Raw genomic sequence first — 22,952 nt, 5'->3', positions numbered from 1 at the left:
GTACTGGAAATCCTAGCTAGACCAATCAGACATGAAAAACTAATAAAGGTATCCAAATTGCAAACAAAGTAGAATTATCCCTGTTCACTGATGGCATTATCTTATATGTAGAAAATTCTAAAGATCCCACAATAAAACTATTACAACTAATAAACAACTAAAGCAAAGTTTCAGGAAACAAAGTCAATACACAGAAATCAACTGTGTTTGTATACACTAACAATGACCAAGCCAAAAAGGAAATTAAGAAAACCATCCCATTTATTATAGCATCAAAAAGGATAAAATATTTAGCAACAAACTTAGGAGGTAAAAGACCTGTACACTGAAAACTATAAAACGTCGATAAAAGAAATCAAAGAAGATACAAATGAATGGAAGGACATCTCATGTTTGTGAATTGGAAGACAATATTGTTACAATGTCCATACTACCCAAAGTAATCTACAGACTCAATGCAACTCCTTTCAAAATCCCAATGGCATTTCTTTCAGAAATAGAAAAAGAAGTACTAAAACTCATATGGAACCGCAGAAGACCCCAAATAGCCAAAGCAATCTTGAGAAAGAAGAATAAAGTGGAGGCCTCACACTTCCTGATTTCAAAACATACTACAAGACAACAGTAATCAAGTAGCATTTTCTGTGTCTCTTCACATAGTCTTCCCACTGTGAATGTCTGTCTCTGTGTCCAAATTTTCCCTTTTTTATAAGGATACAATCATGTTGGATTAGGGTCACCCTAATGACCTCATTTTAATTTGATTACTTTGTAAAAGACCCTATTTCAAAATAAGGTCATATTCTGAGATACTGGGGGCTAGGACTCAAACATATCTTTTTTGGGGGGACACAGCTCAATCCATAACAATACCTTGAGAAAGATGAAAATGAAAGCACAACATACCAAAAGTTATGAGATGCGTCAAGATCAGTGCTAAGAGGGAAATTCGTAGCTGTAGATGACTTTATTAAAAAAGAAATCTCAAATCAGCAACTTAACTTTACATCTTAAGGAACCTGAAAAAGGAGAGCAATCTAAACCAAAAACCAGCAGAAGGAAGGAAATAATAAATATTACAGCAGAGATCAATGAAGTGAACAATAGGAAAAAAATACTATCAACTAAATCAAAAGCTGGTTTTTTTGAATATATTAAAAAATTCCTGGGGCTGGCCCTGTCTTGTAGTGGTTAAGTTCATGTGCCCCCCTTCGGTAGCCCACGGTTTGTCAGTTCAGATCCTGGGTGCAGACCTACACATCGCTCATCAAGCCATGCTGTGGCCTCATCCCACATAGAAGAACTAGAAGGACTTAAACTAGGATATACAACCATGAACTGGGACTTTGGGGAGGAAAAAAAGAGGAAGATTGGCAACAGTTGTTAGCTCAGGGCCAATCTTCCTCACCAAAAAGCATACCTTAAAAAAATTTCCCAAAACTTTAGCGAGATTGACTAAGAAAAAAGAGATGTAAATAAAATCTGAAATGAAAGTGGGGACATTACTACCAACCTTACAGGAATTAAGAGAATTTTAAGAGAATCTTATGAACAGGCATGTGTGAACAAATTAAATAATTTAGATGAAATGGACAAATTCCTAGAAACACACACATTACCAAAAATTACTCTAGAAGAAATAGAAAATCTCAACAGATCAACAACTAGTAAAGAGATTGACTTGTTATTAAAAACATCCCAATAAAACCAATTCCAGGACCAAATGACTTCACTGGTGAATTCTAACATTTAAAGAAGAATTAACAATAATTCTACTCAAACTTTTTCAAAAAATAGAAAGGGAGGAAATACTTCCTAATACATTCTATGAGACTAGCATTACCCTGATACTAAAGCCAGACAAAGATATCACAAGAAAACTACAGACCAATATCCCTTATGATGCAAAAATCCTCAATAGTGTACTAGCAAACGAAATTCAAAAGCACATTAAAAGCATTAAATATCACGAACAAGTGGGATTTATCCCAAGAATACAAGGATGATTCAAAGCAAGAGACTCAATCCAAGTAATACATCATTTATATAACAAAGGAAAAATACCTACATGGTCATCTCAGATGTGGAAAAAGCCTTTGACAAAATTCAACCTCCTTTCATGATTAAAACACTCAGCAAAATAGGAGTAGAAGGGAACTTCCTTAATATGATAAAAAGCATTTGTGAAAAATCCACAGGTAACATCACAGTCAACAATGAGAGACTGAAAGCTTTCCCCCTAAGGTCAGGAGCAAGACAAGGATGCCTGATTTCATCACTGCTGCTCAGCATTGTACTGGAAGTTCTAGAGAGAGCAATTATGCAAGAAAAAGAAATAAAAGACACCACATTGGAAGGGAAGAAGTAAAACTATCCCTATTTGCAATGACATGATTCTATATGGAGAAAACCCCAAAGAATCCACCAAAAAATTAATACATGAATTCAGCAGGGTTGCAGTTGACAATATTAATATACAAAAATCAATTGTGTTTCTATACACCAGCAATGAATAATCTGAAAAGGAAATTAAGAAAGCAATTCATTTACTAAAACATCCAAAAGAATAAAATATGTAGAAATAAGTTTAACCAAGGAGGTGAAAGATTTATACATTAAAAACTATAAAACAATGCTAAAAGAAATTAAAGACGTAAGTAAATGGAAAGGTGTCCCCTATTCATGGATTAGAAGACTTAATATTGTTAACATGGCACTACTCTCCAAAGTGACCTACAGATTCAGTGCAATCCCTATAAAAATTCCAATGGCCCTTCTTGCATAAATCAACAAGCTGATCCTCAAGTTCATATGGAATTACAAGGGGCCCCAAATAGCCAAGACAATTTTGTAAAAGAAAAACAAAGTTGGAGGATTCATGTGTTCTGATTTCAAAACTTACTACGAAGCTACATTAATCAAAGTAGTGAGGTCCAGGCATAAGTGTAGACATAAAGACAATGGAAAAAATAGAGAACACAGAAAGAAACCCAGAGATCCATGGCCAATTGATTTTCGACAAGGGTGCCAAGACCATTCAATGGGGAAAGAATAGTCTCTTCAACAAATGGTGCTGGGACATCTGGATAACCATATGCAAAAGAATGAATTTGTATGCCTACTTCACTCTGTGTAAAAAAATTAACTGAAAATTGATCAATGACCTAAATAAAGAGCTAAAACTATAAAACTATTACAAGAAAATATAGGAGTAAATCTTCATTACATTGGATTTAGCAGTGGAGTCTTAGTTTGACACCAAAAGTATGAGCAACAAAAGAACAAATAGATGAATCAGACTTCATCAAAATTAAAAATTTTTGTGCATCAAAGGATATTATCAAGAAAGTAAAGACATCTCACAGAATGGGAGAAACATTTGCAAATCATATAACTGATAAGAGTTGAATATGCAGAATATAGAAAGGAATCTTACAACTCAATAACAAAAAGTCAAACAGCCCAATTAAAAGATGAGCAAAGGACTTGAATAGATATTTTTCCAAAGAATATATACAAATGGCCAACAAGCACATGAAAAGATGTCCAACTTCATTGGTCATTGAGGAAATGCAAATCAAAGCCACAATGTGATACCACTTCACATCCTCACACCAACTAGGATGGCTTTAATAAAAAAAATGGAAACACATTTTGGGAGGAATGTGGAGGAGTGGGAAGGCTTGCACATTGCTGTGGAAATGTAAAATGGTACAGCCACTGTGGAAAACAGTTGATAGTTCCTCAAAAAGTTAAACTTAGAATTACTACATGACTCGGTAATTCCACTCCTATGTCTCTACCCAAGAGAAATGAAAATATATGTTCACATGGAAACTAGTACATAAATGTTTATAGCAGCATGATTCGTAATAGCCTAAAGGTGGAAACAATCCAAATGTCTATCAGCAAGTGAATGAATAAACAAATTGTGGAACATACAATGGAATATTATTCAGCCATAAAAAGGAATGAAGTACTGATACATCCTACAACTGAAATTAAAGTGAGACCATAAAAACAACATAGTTGGTGATTCAGAAAGAGTCTCCTAAATTATACTTAATTGGGTTCAAATAATACCTCAGTCAAATACTCAATGTGACTTCAGGCAAGTTACTTAACCTCTGTGCCAGTTTCCCCATTTGTAAGATGAGGACAAGAATCTCTCTGTAATAGGGATATTGTGAATGAGATAATGGGTTACAAAATGCTTAGCCCAGAGCCTGGCATGAGGTAAGCATTAAATGAATGTTGTAATTATTATAATTTGCTAGGAAGGCTTAATATGGCCTGAAGGTTGCAGATTGCTCTTCACTTTTCTAGAAGCTTCCTGATTTCCCCCTTCCCTATTCTCTTTTAATGCGTTCTTTCCAATCCACTGTGAAACCAAGGTGCTAGTTATCCACCCTACCAACCTTTTTAGAAATGGGTCTAAAGTTAGTTCTAAGTGAAGGCCTGGGAAGCTCCTAGGAGGAAAGTGTGTGGATTTCTGCATCTTGACTGCTCAGAGGCCTTAATTCCTCGATTCCCAGCTATGTCCCAAATAACAGAACTCTGTCACATAAATGTCTCTAAGTGTTGTTCCTATGATATCACAATAAAATATTGAAAAAGTTTTCTGAGTGCAGATCTTCCTCATCTTACAGTGGGTTACGTGCTGATAAACCCATCATAAGTTGAAAATATCGCTAAGTCGAAAATGCATTTAATACACCTAACCTACTGAACATCATAGCTTGGCCTAGCCTACCTTAAATGTGCTCAGGACACTTTCCTTAGCCTACAATTGCACAAAATCATCTAATACAAAGCTTATTTTATAGTAAAGTGCTGAATAGCTCATGTAATTTATTGAAGACTATACTGAGAGTGAAAAACAGAATGGTTGGATGGGTACAGAACGGTTGTAAGGGTATGGGTTGTTTGCTCTCTTGACCCCAGGGCTGACTGGCAGCTGCAGCTCACTTCTGCTGCCCCACATCACAAGAGAGCATCATACCACGTATTACTAGCTTGGGAAAACGTCAAAATTCAAAATCCAAAGTGCGGTTTCTACTCAATACATATCCCTTTCACACCATTGTAAAGTCAGAAACTCATAAGTCAAACAGTTGTAAGTTGAGACCGTCTGTAATTATTTTGCTCACGCTGCCCAGAAAAGTCCCTAGGAATTTAGAAATGCTCTATTAGGTGATAGGATAATCTAATGTACCAGAACCAGGATCTGTCCTAAATAATAACATAATGCCTTGGTATTTCTAAGCCACAGAGATATTAGAGCAGTAATACACAGGCCCATAGATTTTAAAGCACATAAGAGTCCGACACTTGAAAAAGCATTTCTTTAATATGTCTAATACGTCTGCATAAGAATATTATAAGTAATAGGCCTTTTGAATAGTCCAAGAGTTAATGATCTCTTCTTTTGGTCAAGATCATAATCTGGTGTCCCTCGACCACTCTTCTCAGCTTCCCACCCTATTCCATGGATGGGCTCCAAATGCTGCATTGGTATGTCTGTGTGTGTGTGTAGAGAGTGTGTTTTGACATCTAAAGAAAAGAGCCTCTGGGCCTACAATGGTTACGTATCTTTCAGTGAATGGTATTTTAAAATGTGGTTCCCGTCATAGTACAGTGGGTACCATGGGATTATACTGCATTTTCTAGTTAGATACAGATGAAGATAAACTGTAGACTTGAGGAAAACAAAATCTTTCAAAATGAGCACATGCTGTCATTTTAAAGCATAGCTCTTCATTCCTAAACTTTTCCCCAAACCATGGCAGACACTGCTAGTTGTTTTCCAATATGTTTTCCCCTTCTTCCATAGAGATTTTTTTTTTTTTTTTTGGCTGGGCACATTGCCACCCAGCAAAATACTACCTTTCCCAAAGTCCCTTCTACCTAGGTACAGCCCTTGTGGTCAAATTCTGACCAATGAGATTTGTGTCATTTCCAGGGCTTTCTTTACCCTTCTTACCTTTCTCCCTCTCTGCTGGCTAGAGCCTTATTCATGGCTCACAACTGGGTTATTACATGGCAGGGGGGAGAAATATATTTCTATCTTATTTAAGCCACTATTATTTTGGTCTTGAACAGTAGCTGATCCAATGGCCCAATACAAAAACTTTACTCCAAAAATACATTGAGGAAATTGTGAGATATTTAAGTTCAGTGAACATTTTAAGGTTCCTGAAGGTTTAGTTTGCAGCCACTCTGCAAAGTGATTGATAAATCAATAATTTACTTACGTAGTTCTGAACCAAAATCAGTTAAATAAGTCAATAATTTAAAAATATAAGCTTGATGCTTTAGCAGTTTTGCTGTAATATCAGGACATTACAGCATTATGTAAAATAATAATAGAAAGAGTAATGTGATGGATTAAGTCTAGGGAATCTGAAATAGTAGGTAATGTGAATTTTACCATTTTTTCCCCCAGTGTTAAACCTCTGAGCATGCCAATACTGGTCACAGCAAATTGGCTGCAGATAAGAGAGATATTCCATAATCAGAGCTCATGGCATAGTGGGTTTTTGACTCTGGGTTGACACTGGCTGACTCTCAAGCTCCAGAATGTTTTTATACCTAGGTCCTATCTCCTCAACTATTCTACAGGCGTAGGACTGGATTAAATGTGATATCAGAACTTGCTTTTTTTACTCGAAGAAATCTGTTCTAGTTCAGAGGACTTAAAAAGAGTTAGCAATTTTCTAACAGTATTTGGAAGGATGCCTGGGAGAGTCTTCTGACTGAATCTATAGGGGTCTTGAGAGACTGAGGTCTTAGTGAGACCACAAACCTGCACCCACCTCCTCAGGATAAGACAGTTAGAGATTAACGGACCCATGGAAATGATGATGTCAAAAGGCTGTCTTTGAATCTTGAGCTGGGAGTCTTGCTGTATTTCCTGCAATAATCTAGGGAAGGCAAAATTTTACTTACATTGCAAGATGGTAGACTCTCCTCATTAGATGATACACTCCTCTAGGGATTTTAACTATCACATTGACAAGGTCTAAGAAAGCGTGACACTTAGCAAGCTCTCGATGAATGTAGAATTTGGTTCAGTGTGTGCCTTGGGCTTTAATAGTTGTGACAATTTTTTTAACTTAAAAAATTCTCTACTTAAATATGAATAAATGAAATTAATTTTAGGGGGCGTTTAATTATTTTAGCTTTCTGTGTGACAGAATGTAGTTGGGCCTGTGGTTAATATTTAAATCCACATTCCCATTGCTATTAGAAGGTAGAATCCTGGAATCAAATCCCAGCCATACTGTTAACTAGTGGTATGATCTTAGGAAACTCAGTTTCCTCACTGGAAAATTAAGAAAGTGTTTTCTATGAGCTCTGAAAGTTTGATTTTAGGGCTTAGTATATAATAGGTTCTGAATATTTGTTAAATGAATAGGGGATTCTGTATTGCACTCAAGACTTCATATTTAATTAGTAAAAGACTGAAACTTTGCTCAAAAGCTCTGGGCTCCAGGAGGGACCTAGGAAGAGAAAAGACTCACCGATGGAGTTGGGTTGGCTGACGGCCAACTTTATTGAGAAACTTTGTTTTTGCATCTCTGATCCCATAAGCAGGAAGTATCCCCAATTCCTTAAACACTTTAAATAATTTTGCCAAATATCACTATTAATAGCTTTTAATACCTCAGCCTAAGAAATAAAGACAAAGTATGAAACCAATTATTGTATTTAGTACATTTAATTGGAAAGCATATATATTAAGTTGAACCATATTACACTGCTTACATTGAACGGTTTTTGGCCTTCAAAAATGGCAGTTTTAGGGCCGCCTGGTAGAGAGTGGTTAAGTTGTTAAGTTCCCCAGCTCCACTTGGGGGTGGAGAGGGGAGCGCCAGGATTTCGCTGGTTCGGATCCTGGGCGTGGACATGGCACGGCTCATCAGGCCACGCTGAGGCGGCGTCCCACATGCCACAACTAGAAGGACCCACAACTAAAATATACAACTATGTATTGGGGGGATTTGGGGAGAAAAAGCAGGAAAAAAAAAGATTGGCAACAGTTAGCTCAGGCACCAATCTTTTAAAAAAAACAGTTTTATATGGTTCAAACTGAATATATTTAGTGTGAAACACCGTGTTTAGGAAATAATATGACAATAGGAGTTCTAAACCTCTCATTCTCCCTTTTACTCCTGTCATCTCCTGCCTGTTAGGGGTGTATCAGGTATTTTTTTTTTTTTAATTTCACAATCTCGTCTCTCTCCTACATATCATTTGAAACTTGTGGTTTAAAGATATTTCCGTTTTGCCGACTATCCTAAAGGGCTAGTATGCATAATGAAAGGTTTTATAGAGAGAATATACTGGTCGTTCCGTAATGTTCCTTGATTTTTTGGGTCAGTGGTTCCCAAACTTTAACGTTCACAACCATCACTCAGAACTTACTAAGCGCAGGTGTCTGGGCCCCATGCGGAGACCCCGATTCAGGAGGGGACTGGGGCGCTTTCTTACAAACTCCCGCAGACACTGACGCTGCTGGGTTCCAAGATCAGACTTTGGGTACTACTGACCTGGCCTAGCGAAGAGCCTTATTTGTAATAAGGCCTCTTCCCTTTTTTGGGGTCTTTCGGCAAATAAAACTTGCAGTTGAGGTAGGAGATGGATTCCCTTCCTTGGGAGAGGACCGCATTAGCTCAGTTGGAAGGTAACCGTCAGTCGGCTTCGCTGTGCCTTCGTGGCACCGGCCCACGTTTTCAGGCCGCCTAGCTCCGCGGAATGTGTCCGCCTGACCCTTTGGAACGGCCCCGGGCCCGGGCCTGCGGGAAGGGCAAGGGTCGCGCGGCCCGCCCGACTCAGCCGGCACCCAGTCCCGCGTTATCGCGCCGCGCGGCCGCCGGGCGAGCGGCAGGAGGCTCCCGATAGGGGAGCGCCGGGCGCCAATCTAGGAGACCAAACCCGCCCGGCCGCCACCCCTCGGCGAGCCGGTCCTCCACTGGGGGCCCTCCGGGAGCCGCCGCCCCCCGCGCCCTCGCCCGCGGCCCGCCCGGCCCTCTCGCTCGGGAGGGGCTCTGCAGGCCGTCCTCCAGGCCCGGCGCTCGGCCGCCTCGCTCCGCCCGCTCCGCGCCCGCAGGCGGCCGAAGATGTCAGCCAAGCCTGCCGTCGGCTTCGCGAGCGAGGCGTCTCGGCAGATCGTGGCTGGCGGCTCCGCTGGTAAGGCCGCCCCGCCGGGGCCGGGGGCTCCCCCGTCGCGGTCCCCAGCGCGTCCCTGGGGCGGGGCTCCCAGCCCAGCTCCCGTCTCCCTCCCATTCCTCCCGCGCCCGGCCGACAGCCCGGCCCGCCGAGCGCGAGCCCCGGGGTGTCCCAGCGGAAGCGCCGCGCGGGCGCCCGGGTCCGGCCTCCTCGGCTCCTAGGCTGGAAGGCAGGCAGGCAGGCAGCCCACTACCGGCGACTTGGAGCCCTTCGTGCCTGACCCGCTATCTTCCTGGACAACGGTGCGGCTTCTGTGAGCCTTAGCTTTGCTATCACTTGTAGCCTCTTCCTCCCCGAGCCCCTCCGAGCTCCCGGAACTCCCGCCTCCCCCGGCCTCCGCGGGCTCCCGGTGCGGGCCGGGCGCGCCTGGGGCCGCGGGCGCCCTACCGAGGCGCGGGGAGAGCGAGCGCAGGTGTAACACGGATGCACACCCGCGGTAGAATGGGCTCACAGTGATTTACGGAGAGTTACGCCGTGGGAAAAAACTTTAGGAAAAAATCTCAAAACTCATCTTGGAAATAATTACTGTTAAATGTGGCTGGAGAGGTACTAACCCAAGAGATGATGTTATGTGCACGTATTTTAAAACATAAATTACAAGTTGGTTTAAAATTTACCTTTACATACTGTGATGCATTTTTATTGTAAATAGGTAAAATAATTACAGTCGTCCCTCGGTATCTGCGGGGAATGGGTTCCAGGACCCCCGCGGATACCAAAATCCGCGGATACTCGAGTCCCTTATAGAAAAAGGTGTAATGTAACTTGTGCACAATCCTCCCATATACTTTGGTTCATCTCTAGATTACGTATAATACCTAATATAGTGTAAATGCTATGGAAATAGTTGTTATACTGCATTGTTTAGGAAATAATGGCAAGAAAGTCTGTACATGTGCAGTACAGACACAACCATCTGAGGCCTTTACATAGGGTGTTGGTTGAATCCACCGATACCTGGGTCTGACTGTACTATAATTTACTCATAATAAAACATTTTTATAAATGGAGATGTTCTCTTAATAAATATAGTATGGTAACTCTACTAAATCATGTTAAGACAATGACTAGATGTCCAATGTTTAGCTTTGAGTAGTAAAATTTATTTTCACATTTAGACTTTTTATAAGGGACTACTATAAATTATGACTAGTTATCATTATGTCATGAACTACTTGCATCTCAGGGGTACCACAAGCAGCCAGATATATCACTTACAACTTGTTAACTTTCTTCAGATGATATGTCATTACTATGGCAATCGAGGCATTCATTTCTTAGGTCCATGATTATGATGTCCGTGGCCCCACTGTCTACTTCTGTAGTTGTTTACCAATAATGATGATGAATTCACACCAATTCACTATTTTGGTCAAATTCTGCAATGTCCAACACTCTGCCAGCTGTCCCTGACTCACTTGATTCAGAGTCCACTACTGTGATCAGAGAAAACTCGCTGGCCTAATAGGGAAGTGAGGCTAGTTGATGAACAGCCCCGCCTATGACTAATGATTCATAAGCATCTGTATGTTGGCTTAGATGGTCATTCTCTGCGTTAGAACCAAACACAAGGGATGTTAAAAGATAAATTAAACAGCATAGTTGAGTTATATATTCAGTACTATGGAATTATTGATAAATGATGAGTAATTTATACTGTCATCATCATAAAAGTTCTGTTTTCTTCCACTTGGCCAATAACATTTTCATAAAACTTTATACTTATCAAACTTTAATAAGGGAAAGCTAATCATATTACATATACTAGGTCAAGGGCCAAAAAGAAATCAATATACACGAGAGGCAGAATTTTAATAAATACAGAAAATGCATTTGAATCTCTAGCTTTGGAGTTCTGATTGCTGATACTGCTGTCATCAAATGTAACAGCTGTGTGTGTGTGTATTATATGACCTTTTGATGGTAAAGGTTAAAAATACATGCTGACTTTTCTAGGGGGAAAAAAAGAACCTGGGGAGGTTTGTTGGGGAAATTCTAGGATGTCTCCTGGAATTCAAGGTCTAGGATGCATTCCTGGAACTGGAATCAAGAGCTGGTGTGCTGTGGAGAACCCAGGAAGTGAACTCTTGCCGTCTCTTACTTGTCTCTTTGTCAAACGGTTAAGCATTCCCCTGGCAGCAGGATGGTGGCTAATAATAGGATCACAACTAATGCTCCTACAGCTGTTAGGATGGCTTGCCATACTTCCACAGTTTTGCCCGGTAAGGAGTAAACGTGCCCAAGTGGATTCAGACAGTCAGTTGGTTACGCAAGACAGCAAAGACAAGTCATTATGGTTTCACTTCACTGTATCCCTGGTTCCACAGACAATACCAAACTACAGAGGCCAGATGATAGATGGTATGAGTAGTGGGTCACTCTGCTGTGGAGGAGCCACCTCCAAACCACAGCCAAGCAGGCAGTTTTACAGACTTACGCTGAAGTTTGCAGGTTTACCCTAAGTGGGAGTGAGGTGGAAAGTTCTGTGCTCAACTGAAAATGGGAGATAGCTGAGAAATGGCCTTGTGGCAGTCTTCCACAAGATAAAGGGAGAAACTGCCTCTCCGCAGCTCCTCACCAGGCTGCTTATCTTTCCTTAGGCTAGGAGAAATCACAGGGCATTTTGCCAAAACTCAGGTCAGACTGTGGTCAAGCCTGCCTCCATGCCCACGTGGAAATGTGCAGGGTTTTCAGGGTCTACACTTGCAAGTTTTAGAAGCACTGTGTTAGAAGACCTTGGAGAAAAGAGATTTCTGAGTGGGAGCCAGATTGCAGAGGGTTGCAAGTTAGATCTTGCTTGATTTTCACTGCTGAGGAGAGAGAGAGAGAAGAATGAATTCTGCATGCCTTATTCTGTGCTCTCAGTTTAGCTCTCAGGCTTGTTTGCCATTCCTCTCCTCCACATGCCATTCAGTTTCTGCCAAATAGATGTGCTCACCACGCTTGAGTGGGGCCTGGCACTTTCCACCTTGATTCCCAGTGCCTAGAACGTCTTTGCCTTATTTTCTCTACCTATTGAAATCCTATCCATTTTCCAAGGCCCAGCTGGAAAGCTATTTTCTGCATAAATATTTCCCAGATAACCTCTATGGCCCCATCCAGCTTTAATGTTGTCATTAACATGTGAATGGTACAAATAATAAAAATACCTAACACTTGTGGAGTGAATACTGAATGCCAGGCCCGGTTCTAAGCTTTACATGTATCAACATTTTTAAGCTTCACCACAACTCCAGGATGAAGAGACTGATGATGCACAGAGGGCCTAATTAACTTGCCTATGGTTGCACAGGCATGCAACCATTTCTATAGGCAGTCAGGCTGGGAGGGACCAGGACACTATTCTCCCCATTGACAGACACTTGCAGAAGTTGGGAGGGGTCAGGTCAAGTCTACTACCTCTTGTTATCTCTATATTTCTTATTAGTTTACATCCTTTAAAAGAACTCTTTTATCTACAAATACAATCTTTACAGTCTTTCTGCTAAATAGGATCTAACTCTCTCCATATAGTTTCATGTATGTAGGCACAATCTTAGGTTTTATCCAAAAGAAAATTCTCAGTCTATCCAGGGCCTCTACATGCAGTTGGGCAGATTGTGGACTGAAAATGCGTTCTGGCCACTGGAGCAAGTGGGAGCTGGAATCTAGCCCATGCTCCCATTCATGATCTGTGCGTCCTGGAGCTGAGATGTGTCCACCTAGGGGAGAGGAGACATCTTTTTCTGTTTCTCACAAAGACACTGAATAGATTGGCAGCAAACCTGACAGCAGCACCAACAGAATTCCCCAAACTTGCTAGAGCTCCCAAGGTCCCTGGGCGTCAGCATCCCGCAGGTCCCACATCATACACTGTCTGCTCACCAGCAGGGCTCCCTGAGGTTGCCCCTTTATGCACAGCTCTTCCTTGGAGCCAGGAGCATGACTTCACTTCAGACCCTCCCATTCTCCTAATGACCAGTCTGGGCTCTTCTGTGTGTTTCCAACGCTCATGGGGTTGTTCTTATTGCCCACATCATGTAGGAGCCTTTTGGGCCCACTCAGGTGGGTATTCTCCCCAAGCTCACATAGGGCTTTTGCACCCAACTTCAGAATCTCCTAGGCCCCTGACGAAGCTGGCTTTGGCCTCCGAGAGCACTGCTCTTGCCAGGGCCTGTCAGGCTCCCTTCTGAGGGCATGCCCAGGCCCTGTCCACACTGAATTCCCTTCCACAGTGGCATGCCAAGGACCCTCCTCCTCAAGGACTCATATTCCTCAAAATCTGCAAGTCCCCAGAATGCTAGAATGCTAGAGCATTTCCCCTCCATATATCACTCATATGATCACCATGCTGGCAGGACACGGATTTATTTTCCAAAATTTCCAGGCTTCTGGTTTCTGCTTTCTAGCCCCTTCCTAGCCCCCTGTATCTTGTAGGCACACACCCCGCTACATCTTCTGCAATCACTGTTTTTATTTTGTGCATTTCCCTGGAGATGTTTTAGTCAAATTGTTTAGTAAAGCTATTCTGGAAATAAGTTTTCTAATTTTGCACTAGGCACAGTCCAAGTACTTTGTGATGCATCTTCATTTTCACAAGATTTCTACCTTTTCTTACCCTAACCCATAATCGTTAAAATACAGTTAAAAGAAATGCCTTAATAGGCAGTATGTACACTAGTGGTCCTCTGGATTTCAATTTGGAGTAGGTAATAAAAGCGCTGATGCACCAGGGGGTAATCAAGGTTAAAATTTTGATCAAGGAAAATTCTTTTTCAGAATAGGTGCAAAGGAGACACACATGTGATTTAGATAAATGGCACCTTTGGAAATTCAGGATTTGGAAAACTGCAATTGTTTGATAATAAATAGCAGGTTGTAGTGAAACAGGTGAGCCTTTATGACACATCAAAGAGAGGCTGGGACCCATTACCCAGGTAATTAGGGAGGGAAAACTCCCCTAATTTCAGCCACGTAAGAGGAAGCAACTCTACGGCTCAAATTAATTATAAAATACCTTTAAGGGAGGTGTGTTAATTAAAATGGAGTCTTGTCTTCCTTAAAGAAAATCTAGTTCTCAAAAATATGAAATTAAGAACAAATAAAATATGAATTACATAACCACATTTCAAAGGATTTCTTATTTTACTGTGCCTCACTGAAAAACATTTGGAAAGTGTAAGTATAGTATGTAGGTACATGATTCAATTGACAAAAAACCTAAAACAACGTTTCTATGGCATTTTAGGAACACCTTGTTAAACCAGCCCTTCCCCCGCCCTGCCTACAGCATCTCAGAGCCCTGAGAACCTGGTGGTTCAGTGTCACACAGCAGGTGCTCAGAAATGTTTGTGGACTGTATTAATGAATAACTATCAGTAGTCCAAGCCACAGAATATTACCTAGTCCTACTCAGAAAAGAAAAAGTATTCAGGGGTTCTAGTCCTCGGTCAGCTGATGCTTGCAACAATACTTCCATCATTATTTCCTTTCATTCAATCATTCAGTATTTTATTTCAATCATTCAGTAAACAAAGTGGAAAAAACCACGTTCAGGTCCAAAATTTCTGCCACCTTTCGAGAGGCCCAGGATACTCTTTTTATTTCCATGTCATCTTTCATTCCAAGACTCCACACTGAAAAGAGATGCACACATCATTTTCAAACATCCTTATGATTTAAGTAGGTGGTATCTTAAAACGGCATTGAATGACACCAGGCTAAGGGACTTCTACAGGATACTTTACAATTGTTCTAGATTTTAACTGATTTCTGTTATCAATTTCCTTTTGCTTTTAAACTATTATTTTTGTGTCAATTATTCCCATACTTTGATGTGATCATGTATTATACACATTGTAAATATTCTATTAGGTCTGTATCTTTTGGTTGTTATTGGTAGCCCTGCTATTTGTTTGCTAGAGCTGTCTGAACAAGGTACCACAAACACGGGGGCTTAAAACAACGGGAATTCATTTTCTCTCAGTTCTGGAGGCTAGAAGTCTGAAATCAAAGTGTGAGCAGGGCTGCTTCCTCCTGGAGGCATTGAGGGAGTCTCTCCATGCCTCCCTCCTAGCTTCTGGTAGCTGCCAACAATCCTTGTGTTCTTTGGCTGTCGTTACCTGGCTTTCTCTCCCTGTCTGTGTCTCTGTCTGTCCAAATTCCCCTCTTGTAGGACACCGCTGACTAGATTTGGGCCTACCCCAATCCAGTATGACTTCATCTTAACTTGATTACATCTGTAAAGACCCTGCTTCCAAATAAGGTCACATTCTCAGGTAGCAGGGGTTATGACTTGAACATATACTTTTGGGGGGGGGGGCGGGCACAATTTAACCCACAACAGGCATTCAGTTGTATTGTTGTATTTTTCTCTTCATGTTGTGTTTCTCAAATTCACGTCCCATATCTCAAGCTATGGTCCTATGTTTCTCTTTCTTTCATGGTCAACCTTTGTGAAAAGTTGCTCGCTCAATTTTCAACCTACGATCATTGGCATATCATGTCCATCTTTACCTTTCTGCTGAAACTAACTACTGGTTTTCATTCCCAATTTTACCTAATCTTTGTGGAACTTCACATCTCTGACCAATTTTTTTCTGTCAAGTTGTCTCTGCTGTTGATTTTCTCCCCCAGCTTCATATCTGATCACTCTTTCACTGTCTCCTTTGCTGGTTTCTCTTCTTTCCCTTTCCCCAAAAACTGATGTTCTGCGGGGTTCTGAGTTCCCTGCTCCACACACTCTATTGTCTCTCTGAACAAGCCCATCTTCCCACTGGCGTCTGGATTATCCATTTATAGCACCTCCCCAGTCTATATTTCCAACTTCTCTGTGTCCGGCAGACTCAAATTTCTAACTTATCCAGTAAAAAATAACATGGAATCAAGAGTCATGTGGACACCAGTGATTGTCAAAATGTTTCAGAGGTAAATTTTGAAACTGATATTGGACCTTCAAATACCATTTCTCTTTGTATAGTTGTACTCATCCGCATTTTGAGTTCAGTCTTTCTCATTCATTCTTTTGGTTATGTTAAGAAGTTACAAAGGAACTTCTCTGGGTGTTTCTTTGGGTTAGATGGATCCTAGCTAATTATCTAGTCAATAATTAGGGTAAGACAAACAGGAAACGGTAAGATAAATCTTAAGCGCTGATATTTATTGAATAATTGCTATATGCAAAGCACCTTACTTTGCTAACTCATCAATATTAATGTATAATTTCTTGAGGATGAGGAAAGTGAAGCTCAGAGAGATTAAGTAACTTGCTCAAGATCAGTGACAGATCATAGACTCAAACTCTGTTCTCTTTGCTTTCAAAGCTTGTGCAATCGTCCCTCGGTATCCACGGGAGATTGGGTCCAGGACCTACGGCGGATACCAAAATCCGTGGATGCTCAAGTCTCTTAGTCGCGCCTCCCCTCCCCCCCGCGCCCCGAACCCCATCCCGTCCGCGGATTCAACCAACCGCGGATCCCGTATATACCATGTTTACAATCTGCGTTTGGTTGAATCCGTGAACGCAAAACCCGGTGGGTACTGAGGGCCGACTGTTCTCCTACTCACTACCCCACCTGCCTCGTAGTGTGCAGTGAGAAATCAGGTTAGCAGCCCCATGCAGAATATTGCCTTCATAAGGCCTCTTTTCTTTCTGGTTGGGTTAAATGTCGTAGCTGCTCTGGGAACTTGAGTATTGATGAACAGAGTCTGTCCTTGGTGCAACTAGCCGTTTCTAGTTTATGTCAGTTCATTTAATGCCAGCCATAGCGCCGGTTTGATATTCTCCATATTACCCAGCATGGGGCTCTGTCAGCATCAACAGGGCTACCTCTTTTTGGCTGGCCCTTACAGGCCAGTGATGAGAAGGGAGCTGAGCCTCAATCCTCAGGTAATTGTTAATTGAGCCCTTATACAAATACATAAGACAGGAGAATGACGCACTGAAGTGAAAGCAATCCCAGAGCAGACTGGACGAGTCTCTCTGTGAAAAAGGAGGAAATTAAAGTTGCATAAAACAGGTTTGTCTTCAACCTTTTCATTTGCATGAATCTGGTAATTTTAAGTTAGATGCAAAGGTCAATTTAGTTGAATGTCTGTGGAAAGCAGAACGGACTATTGCAGAGTGAAGATACACCTTTGGCGAAAGAATAATGAAACACATGTTTCAATAGAATTGGATGACACCTAAAATAGAATTGTGGCCAAAAAGAGTATTGCATTATGAGAGAGAGAGAGAGAGAGCAAGCATTCCAATGTGCTACTATTTCTTGAAAAGGTACCGATATTTATGAATCATCAAGAGTACCAAAATCAGTCATACAGACGTGGGAGACGTTGCTTTTATTCTTGTTACTGCGACTGTGGTTGTTTTTATTATCATTATAATTTTGGAGAATGATTGTAGAGATAGACTAAAACACTAGGGAATAAACTGCAGGATCCTCTCCAGAGGTTCAAGAATAGGCAGGGTTATTTTGTGGCTCCCTTGTAAAGCAGTGCATTTGGTTGGCCACTGGGTCACAATGGGCAGCCACATGTGAACCTAAGAACACCATTCCGTACTTGTGCAGGCCTAGAGATGGCGCTCTCTTCCCATAATTTTGGCGATTTGCTTAACAAAAAAAAAAAAAAAAGCTTTCTGCAGACAGAGTTACATGTAGAAGTGTGTTAACTTTTAACTAGATTCCACCATTGTAAAACGTTTGAAATAGGTGCCTTGCATAGCTCATAGAGGATTTTACACTTGGAAAATGTAGAGGACTATACAATATTTATTTTCTTTGTGGTGGTCCTGCTTTTGGATTTAAAGTAGACTCCTGGATCAAACAAAAATTGTTGATAAACTTAGCATAACTATCATATTAATTGTTTATAAGTCTTGGAGATTAATTTGTAAAAGTGAAACTCCTAGATTCCATAATTTTGCTTCTTTAAATTCTTAGGGTTAGAGTGTGTATTATGCTAATATTAAATTATAAGCTTCTGTGAGCAGGAGCTAGAGTGCCAGATGCGTAGTTGTTTTTACTTGTCTATCTCTGGTAGCCACTCACAATACCATTTCTTGTTTTAATCTAGTGGCCTTTAACATGAGAAAGTGAGAGAGACGTGTGAATAAGATATTTTTCTTAAACATAACTTCCAAAGAGGGGATAATTTTTTAGATGAATGTATGCTGTGTTATGGAGTTAGTTAATGAGAAATACCAGACGTCCTTGCTACTGTCAATGAACTTTTAACCACAAGATGGCAGTATAACTTTCCTGTGTCTTTTAAAACATTTTTTTAGTTACATGATTGGTAAACTAAATGAAATATTTCTTCCTCTCTTAATGAGAAATGTATACAGCTATGAAATTTTAGGAAAATTATAAAGAAGATGAATATTGAAAGTACTTTAACATAAGAACCACTAAAGACTCTTTAACAATTTTTTTGGATGGAGTAGTTATTTACATTAAGCAAACATTTATTAAAGTTGAAAGTAGGACTGTCATATCAAAAATGCATGGCATATCAGCAGCTTTCCTTTACAGAGAAATATAGTCTTGTGTTTACCTGACCAAGCATCCAGAAATGATAAGGCTTTTTTCTGTTTCCTTCATGTTTTCTTGAAGATCTGCATTAGCCTCTACCTTTTGTTCTTTTGAGCACACACATGCTGGAGATAAGACAGTCAGCAGAGAAGCAAAGGGAGAGAAAAGAGAGAAATGTAGAGACACTGGTACCTAAGTTCAAAAACAAAAAAGCAGTGGTGATGATATGTCCGTGACCCTTGTTGGATTTATACATTTCATAGTTAAGAAATGTCTCATCTGTCCATTCAATGTGGGCATTTAAATTGCCATCACCCAGCATTGTCTGTATCTATAATGCTTTGATTGGTGTGCCTACACGCTATGGACTATCATGTTTCATTCTACGCGGACACTTTTCACAATTATTTTAATTTTATTTCATTATTTGTGATTAAAAGATTATGCTGGATCTATTTCTTGTTTTTTTAAGTCTGGTGAAGAGTGAGCCCCTTTGATGTAGACACCAAGTCTTATTTGTTTTGTATCTCTAGGCCTAGCACAGTGCTTAGAATATAGTGGCTGCTCGATAAATCTGTTTTTATTCAAATATGTTTGCCACGAAGCAATACAATTCCGTTGAGACCTATTTTGCTTCTGTGCCTCTGCCGAACCACGCTTAGACGTGGCAGAGGTGAAGAAAATACCTTCTGGTTTAGAAATCAAGTCCTTTGAACTCTTTCGTTGCATCTTACTTGGCTGAAAGTAGAGAGGATGTTCCTTGTAGGAGTGCTAGTTTCTCAGAGAAGCACTGAAAATAAAACTTTTGTTGTTTGACCGAAGGTGTATCTGAATGAAAATGGGCCTATGCTAAACAGGAGGATTTGTTTTTGATAATGGTTATTTGACATATAGTCAATATAAGAGGCGCAGTTGCTGCTTGTGTGCAACTATAGCCAGATATATTTTATATTGTAAACTCGAATAGGAAGTTTATTACTTTACATTATTTACGTAAGTTAGAAATGGACGGCAAGTTTTTTGTGGGCAAGTTAAAACAGAAAAAAGACTCACAGTTACCATGGATAGGAAAAACATATACGACAAATGTATAAGAAAAAAATAAGACGTGCAGTTACCATGTGTGAGAAAAGGTATTTTTTCATGTGATGCCCTAAATGTGTAGGTCACGTCCCAAAAATCTGTAGTTTTAGGTTAGTTGTTTGAAATCAGAGTGCATTTCTCCCAGAACAATGTTATGTAATTTGGGGCATTTAGGACTTTTAAGCCTAAATGCATGGTCCTGTGCCCCTCCCTGGAAGTTTCAAGGGCTGTAAGCAGCAAGGAGATTGAGATACTCATATGTGGAGATAGCCTGATGGCTTATCCTTGGCAATGAAATAGGAATATGCCAGCAGCCAAGAGGGAAATGGTGCCAGCCGGACCAGGAGGGCCATGTGAATGGGGCCTCGCATTTGCAGAGGGCCTCATAAATTTAAACTTTTGACATTCTGTCAAACAAAGCTAGACATAAAGTCATTGCCTTTGTCTTGCAATTGTATGCGTTTAAAGTATTCATATGTGAAATGTGAGCATTTAAAATAAACTACATTTTAATAACTCTGTTAGTTGGCATTTCTTTACTTTTTAATATACCTCAAAAAATAGAAGGATCTTAGGTAGGTCTCTTTCAATCTCTGAGAGACTCTGGTCCTAAGGGACAAGGGTAAATGGGTTCCAGAGGTTCTCACTCCAGTGCCTCCTGGCACGTATTTGTGCCATGAATAGATGGATGGATGGATGGTGAGCATTCATTCAGATAGCCGAGGACGATGAAAGGGGAAGTGAGAACCAAAGAACTGTGATAAAGGAGGCATCAAGGTTGGAGAAAATGGGGGTTGCAGCGGTCCTTTATATGTATAGGTTGTTAGCAAATTAACTATTTCTAGATTGGAAAATGTCTGCATTTTTTATGATTTGTGCAGTTTATATGAATTTATGGATTCTTGCATTTGAATAAACATGAGGGAAGTCAAACTTTTAATATATGTTTCATTAACATTGCATACCTGAGAAAATGGCCATGTATTAAATTAAAAGAAAATATCTTTTAATATTTTATATTTTATTGACTTGTAAGTAACACTGACATTTTTATTTAAATGTAAGAATGCATAATATTAATTGTTAGGTGAACTTGATGTAGGATAGCAGCAGATTTTAAAGTACCCTCTTCGTATTTCTATCAGTAGACGATAAGCTCCCTGGAGGTAAGGACTTTGGTCTGTTGGTTCTCTGCTGTATCCCCAGTGCCTGAAACAGAACCTGGCACAATATAGGTACTCAGTAAACATTTGTAGAATGAATGAATGTCAAATTTGTTTCGGTTCTCAATTTTGAATGTTCCTTAATTAGAAAAATTCTAAACTTTTCTTCAAGATCCTAGAGGACATACTGCTTCCGAAATGATCTGAAGGAGTCAATGTGGTTCCTCCCATGCCCGGGCATGTCACTGGTGGTGAGGAGCATCATTGCTGCTCCCCTGCCACCAATTCAGATGTTACCCCAGGAGCCATGCGCTGTCTGAGGTGCTCTATTCCATTTTATTCCTAATAGCTGCAAAGGAAGAGAAAGGAAATCCAGAGGGTCCTAGTTTTCCTGCCCTGATTGCTCTGAGTGAGAGTCAATCTTGGAGGGACTGTAGCCCGAGGTACTGAAAGTCCCACTGATGCTGCAAACCTGGCTGTGTCTCTTCCTGGATCTTGACTGCACATGGATGTAGACCTCTTTCTTCCCAACCCCTGGCTTCCCAGGAATGGTTGTAAGAAGTATAAACTATCTGATTGTTGAGTTGCTGACTATTGAGAGAGAGGTTTCTTTTCTCAACCCCAAAGCTGTTATGTTAATTGTATTTTTTCCCATTCAATCTTTCTTCTTGTCCCACCCTCCCTCAGGTATAGTGAAGTCACTCCTACATATGTTGCAGAAACAGAAAGAAGCATGTAGTCACATGACAGGGCACTTCTTCAGTGGGGTCATAGTGACCTAATCTTATTTTTCTGTTCTAGTCTGTTAAATTCTTAGCGTGGTGTCCCAAAGAGTTACTTAGCTCATATGTGTGTGTGTGTCTGTGTATGAAACATATATATATATATGAAAACATTGATCTACCTCATTTTTATTCTCGGATCTTTTGTTTCAGAATTACATAGTTTCCAAACAGTCACATATATGCAAATGTTTGAGTATGCTGTGGGAAATAGGAACAACTGAGATCAATGGAAAAGAAGAAGATAGCGTACCCCATCAAGAGGCCTCCATGTTTTAAGAGAGTAGAGATGATCTAGGGAGGTGGTGTCCTGTGGGGATTCTGATGCTTTCCTGCCTGAGATTAGGTCCCAAATCTGACACTCGCTAGCTGTGTTAGTTTGGGCAGGTAGTTTAACATTTCTGTGCTTGATCCGTATATGGGGATACATTGAAATCTACTTCATAAGGTTGTTGGAAGGATCAGATGGGTTGATACAGCTAAAGTGCTTATAATAGTGCCTAGCACTGAATAAGCACTCAGTAAGTTTTAGTTATTATTAGTGGAGAGGGAAACATAAAAGTATTTAGGCATATTCCCAACACTTCATTCCAAAAATCTTCATAGATGAGTGACACATTCTTTGAATATAGGCTAACTGTAATTCTGTTCTACAATTTATAATGTAAACTATATTTTTCTTTTTACCTTCTAGAAACCTAGTCTTATTTTTGCTTAACTCTACTGATTTAGGGTGGTAAAGTTTTGTTTTTGTTCTCAAATCTGGATGTCATTACCATAATCTTATTTTTCACCAGATGAAGTGATCTTCTTATTCTCCAAATGGAGTCATTAGGTGGCTTCTGGAAATTTCCTTTTCCGTATTCCATTGTGGGCCTATATGGGAGTGATTCTCAATTCACATCCCAGTGGTCACTCTATCAAATACCATGGGTCACTCCCTTCCCCCAAAACCTACTTTTTTAAAAAAGAAGAACATTGATATTTTTGTAGGTACTCTATCATATTTATCATTCCTAACTTTGGGGATGTTAAATTTGCATAGTATTATTAGGAGCAAATTTTATTGAGCATTATTAATCAAGACAAGTAACAAAGAACTGTCTTTAGTGTAGTTCTCTCCATGTCCCACCCCCGTGATAAAGAGACCACATGATTGACAGCTACTGATTTATAAATTA

The 22,952-nt window shown here is 40.3% G+C and overlaps 1 protein-coding gene across 5 annotated transcripts in view; it reads left to right on the top strand.

Annotated features, from left to right (window-relative positions):
- Window positions 1-8,798: 8,798 nt before the first annotated feature.
- Window positions 8,799-22,952, top strand: part of SLC25A21 (solute carrier family 25 member 21) — a 439,143-nt gene continuing 424,989 nt past the window's right edge. Inside the window, exon 1 of one of the 5 annotated variants that reach the window (XM_070504266.1) lies at window positions 8,799-9,192. In XM_070504266.1, coding sequence (XP_070360367.1) covers window positions 9,123-9,192 — 70 coding nt within the window. In that variant the 5' untranslated portion in view covers window positions 8,799-9,122. The remainder of the gene's footprint in view (window positions 9,193-22,952) is intronic. The other 4 variants (XM_014853089.3, XM_070504264.1, XM_070504262.1 and 1 more) reach the window with 4 other exon arrangements.

This window comes from Equus asinus, chromosome 2 (assembly GCF_041296235.1).
Source record: "Equus asinus isolate D_3611 breed Donkey chromosome 2, EquAss-T2T_v2, whole genome shotgun sequence".
Lineage (NCBI taxonomy): Eukaryota > Metazoa > Chordata > Mammalia > Perissodactyla > Equidae > Equus > Equus asinus.
The sequence above is the reverse complement of the archived record's forward strand: the minus strand, read 5'-3'. Positions and strand labels throughout refer to the sequence as shown.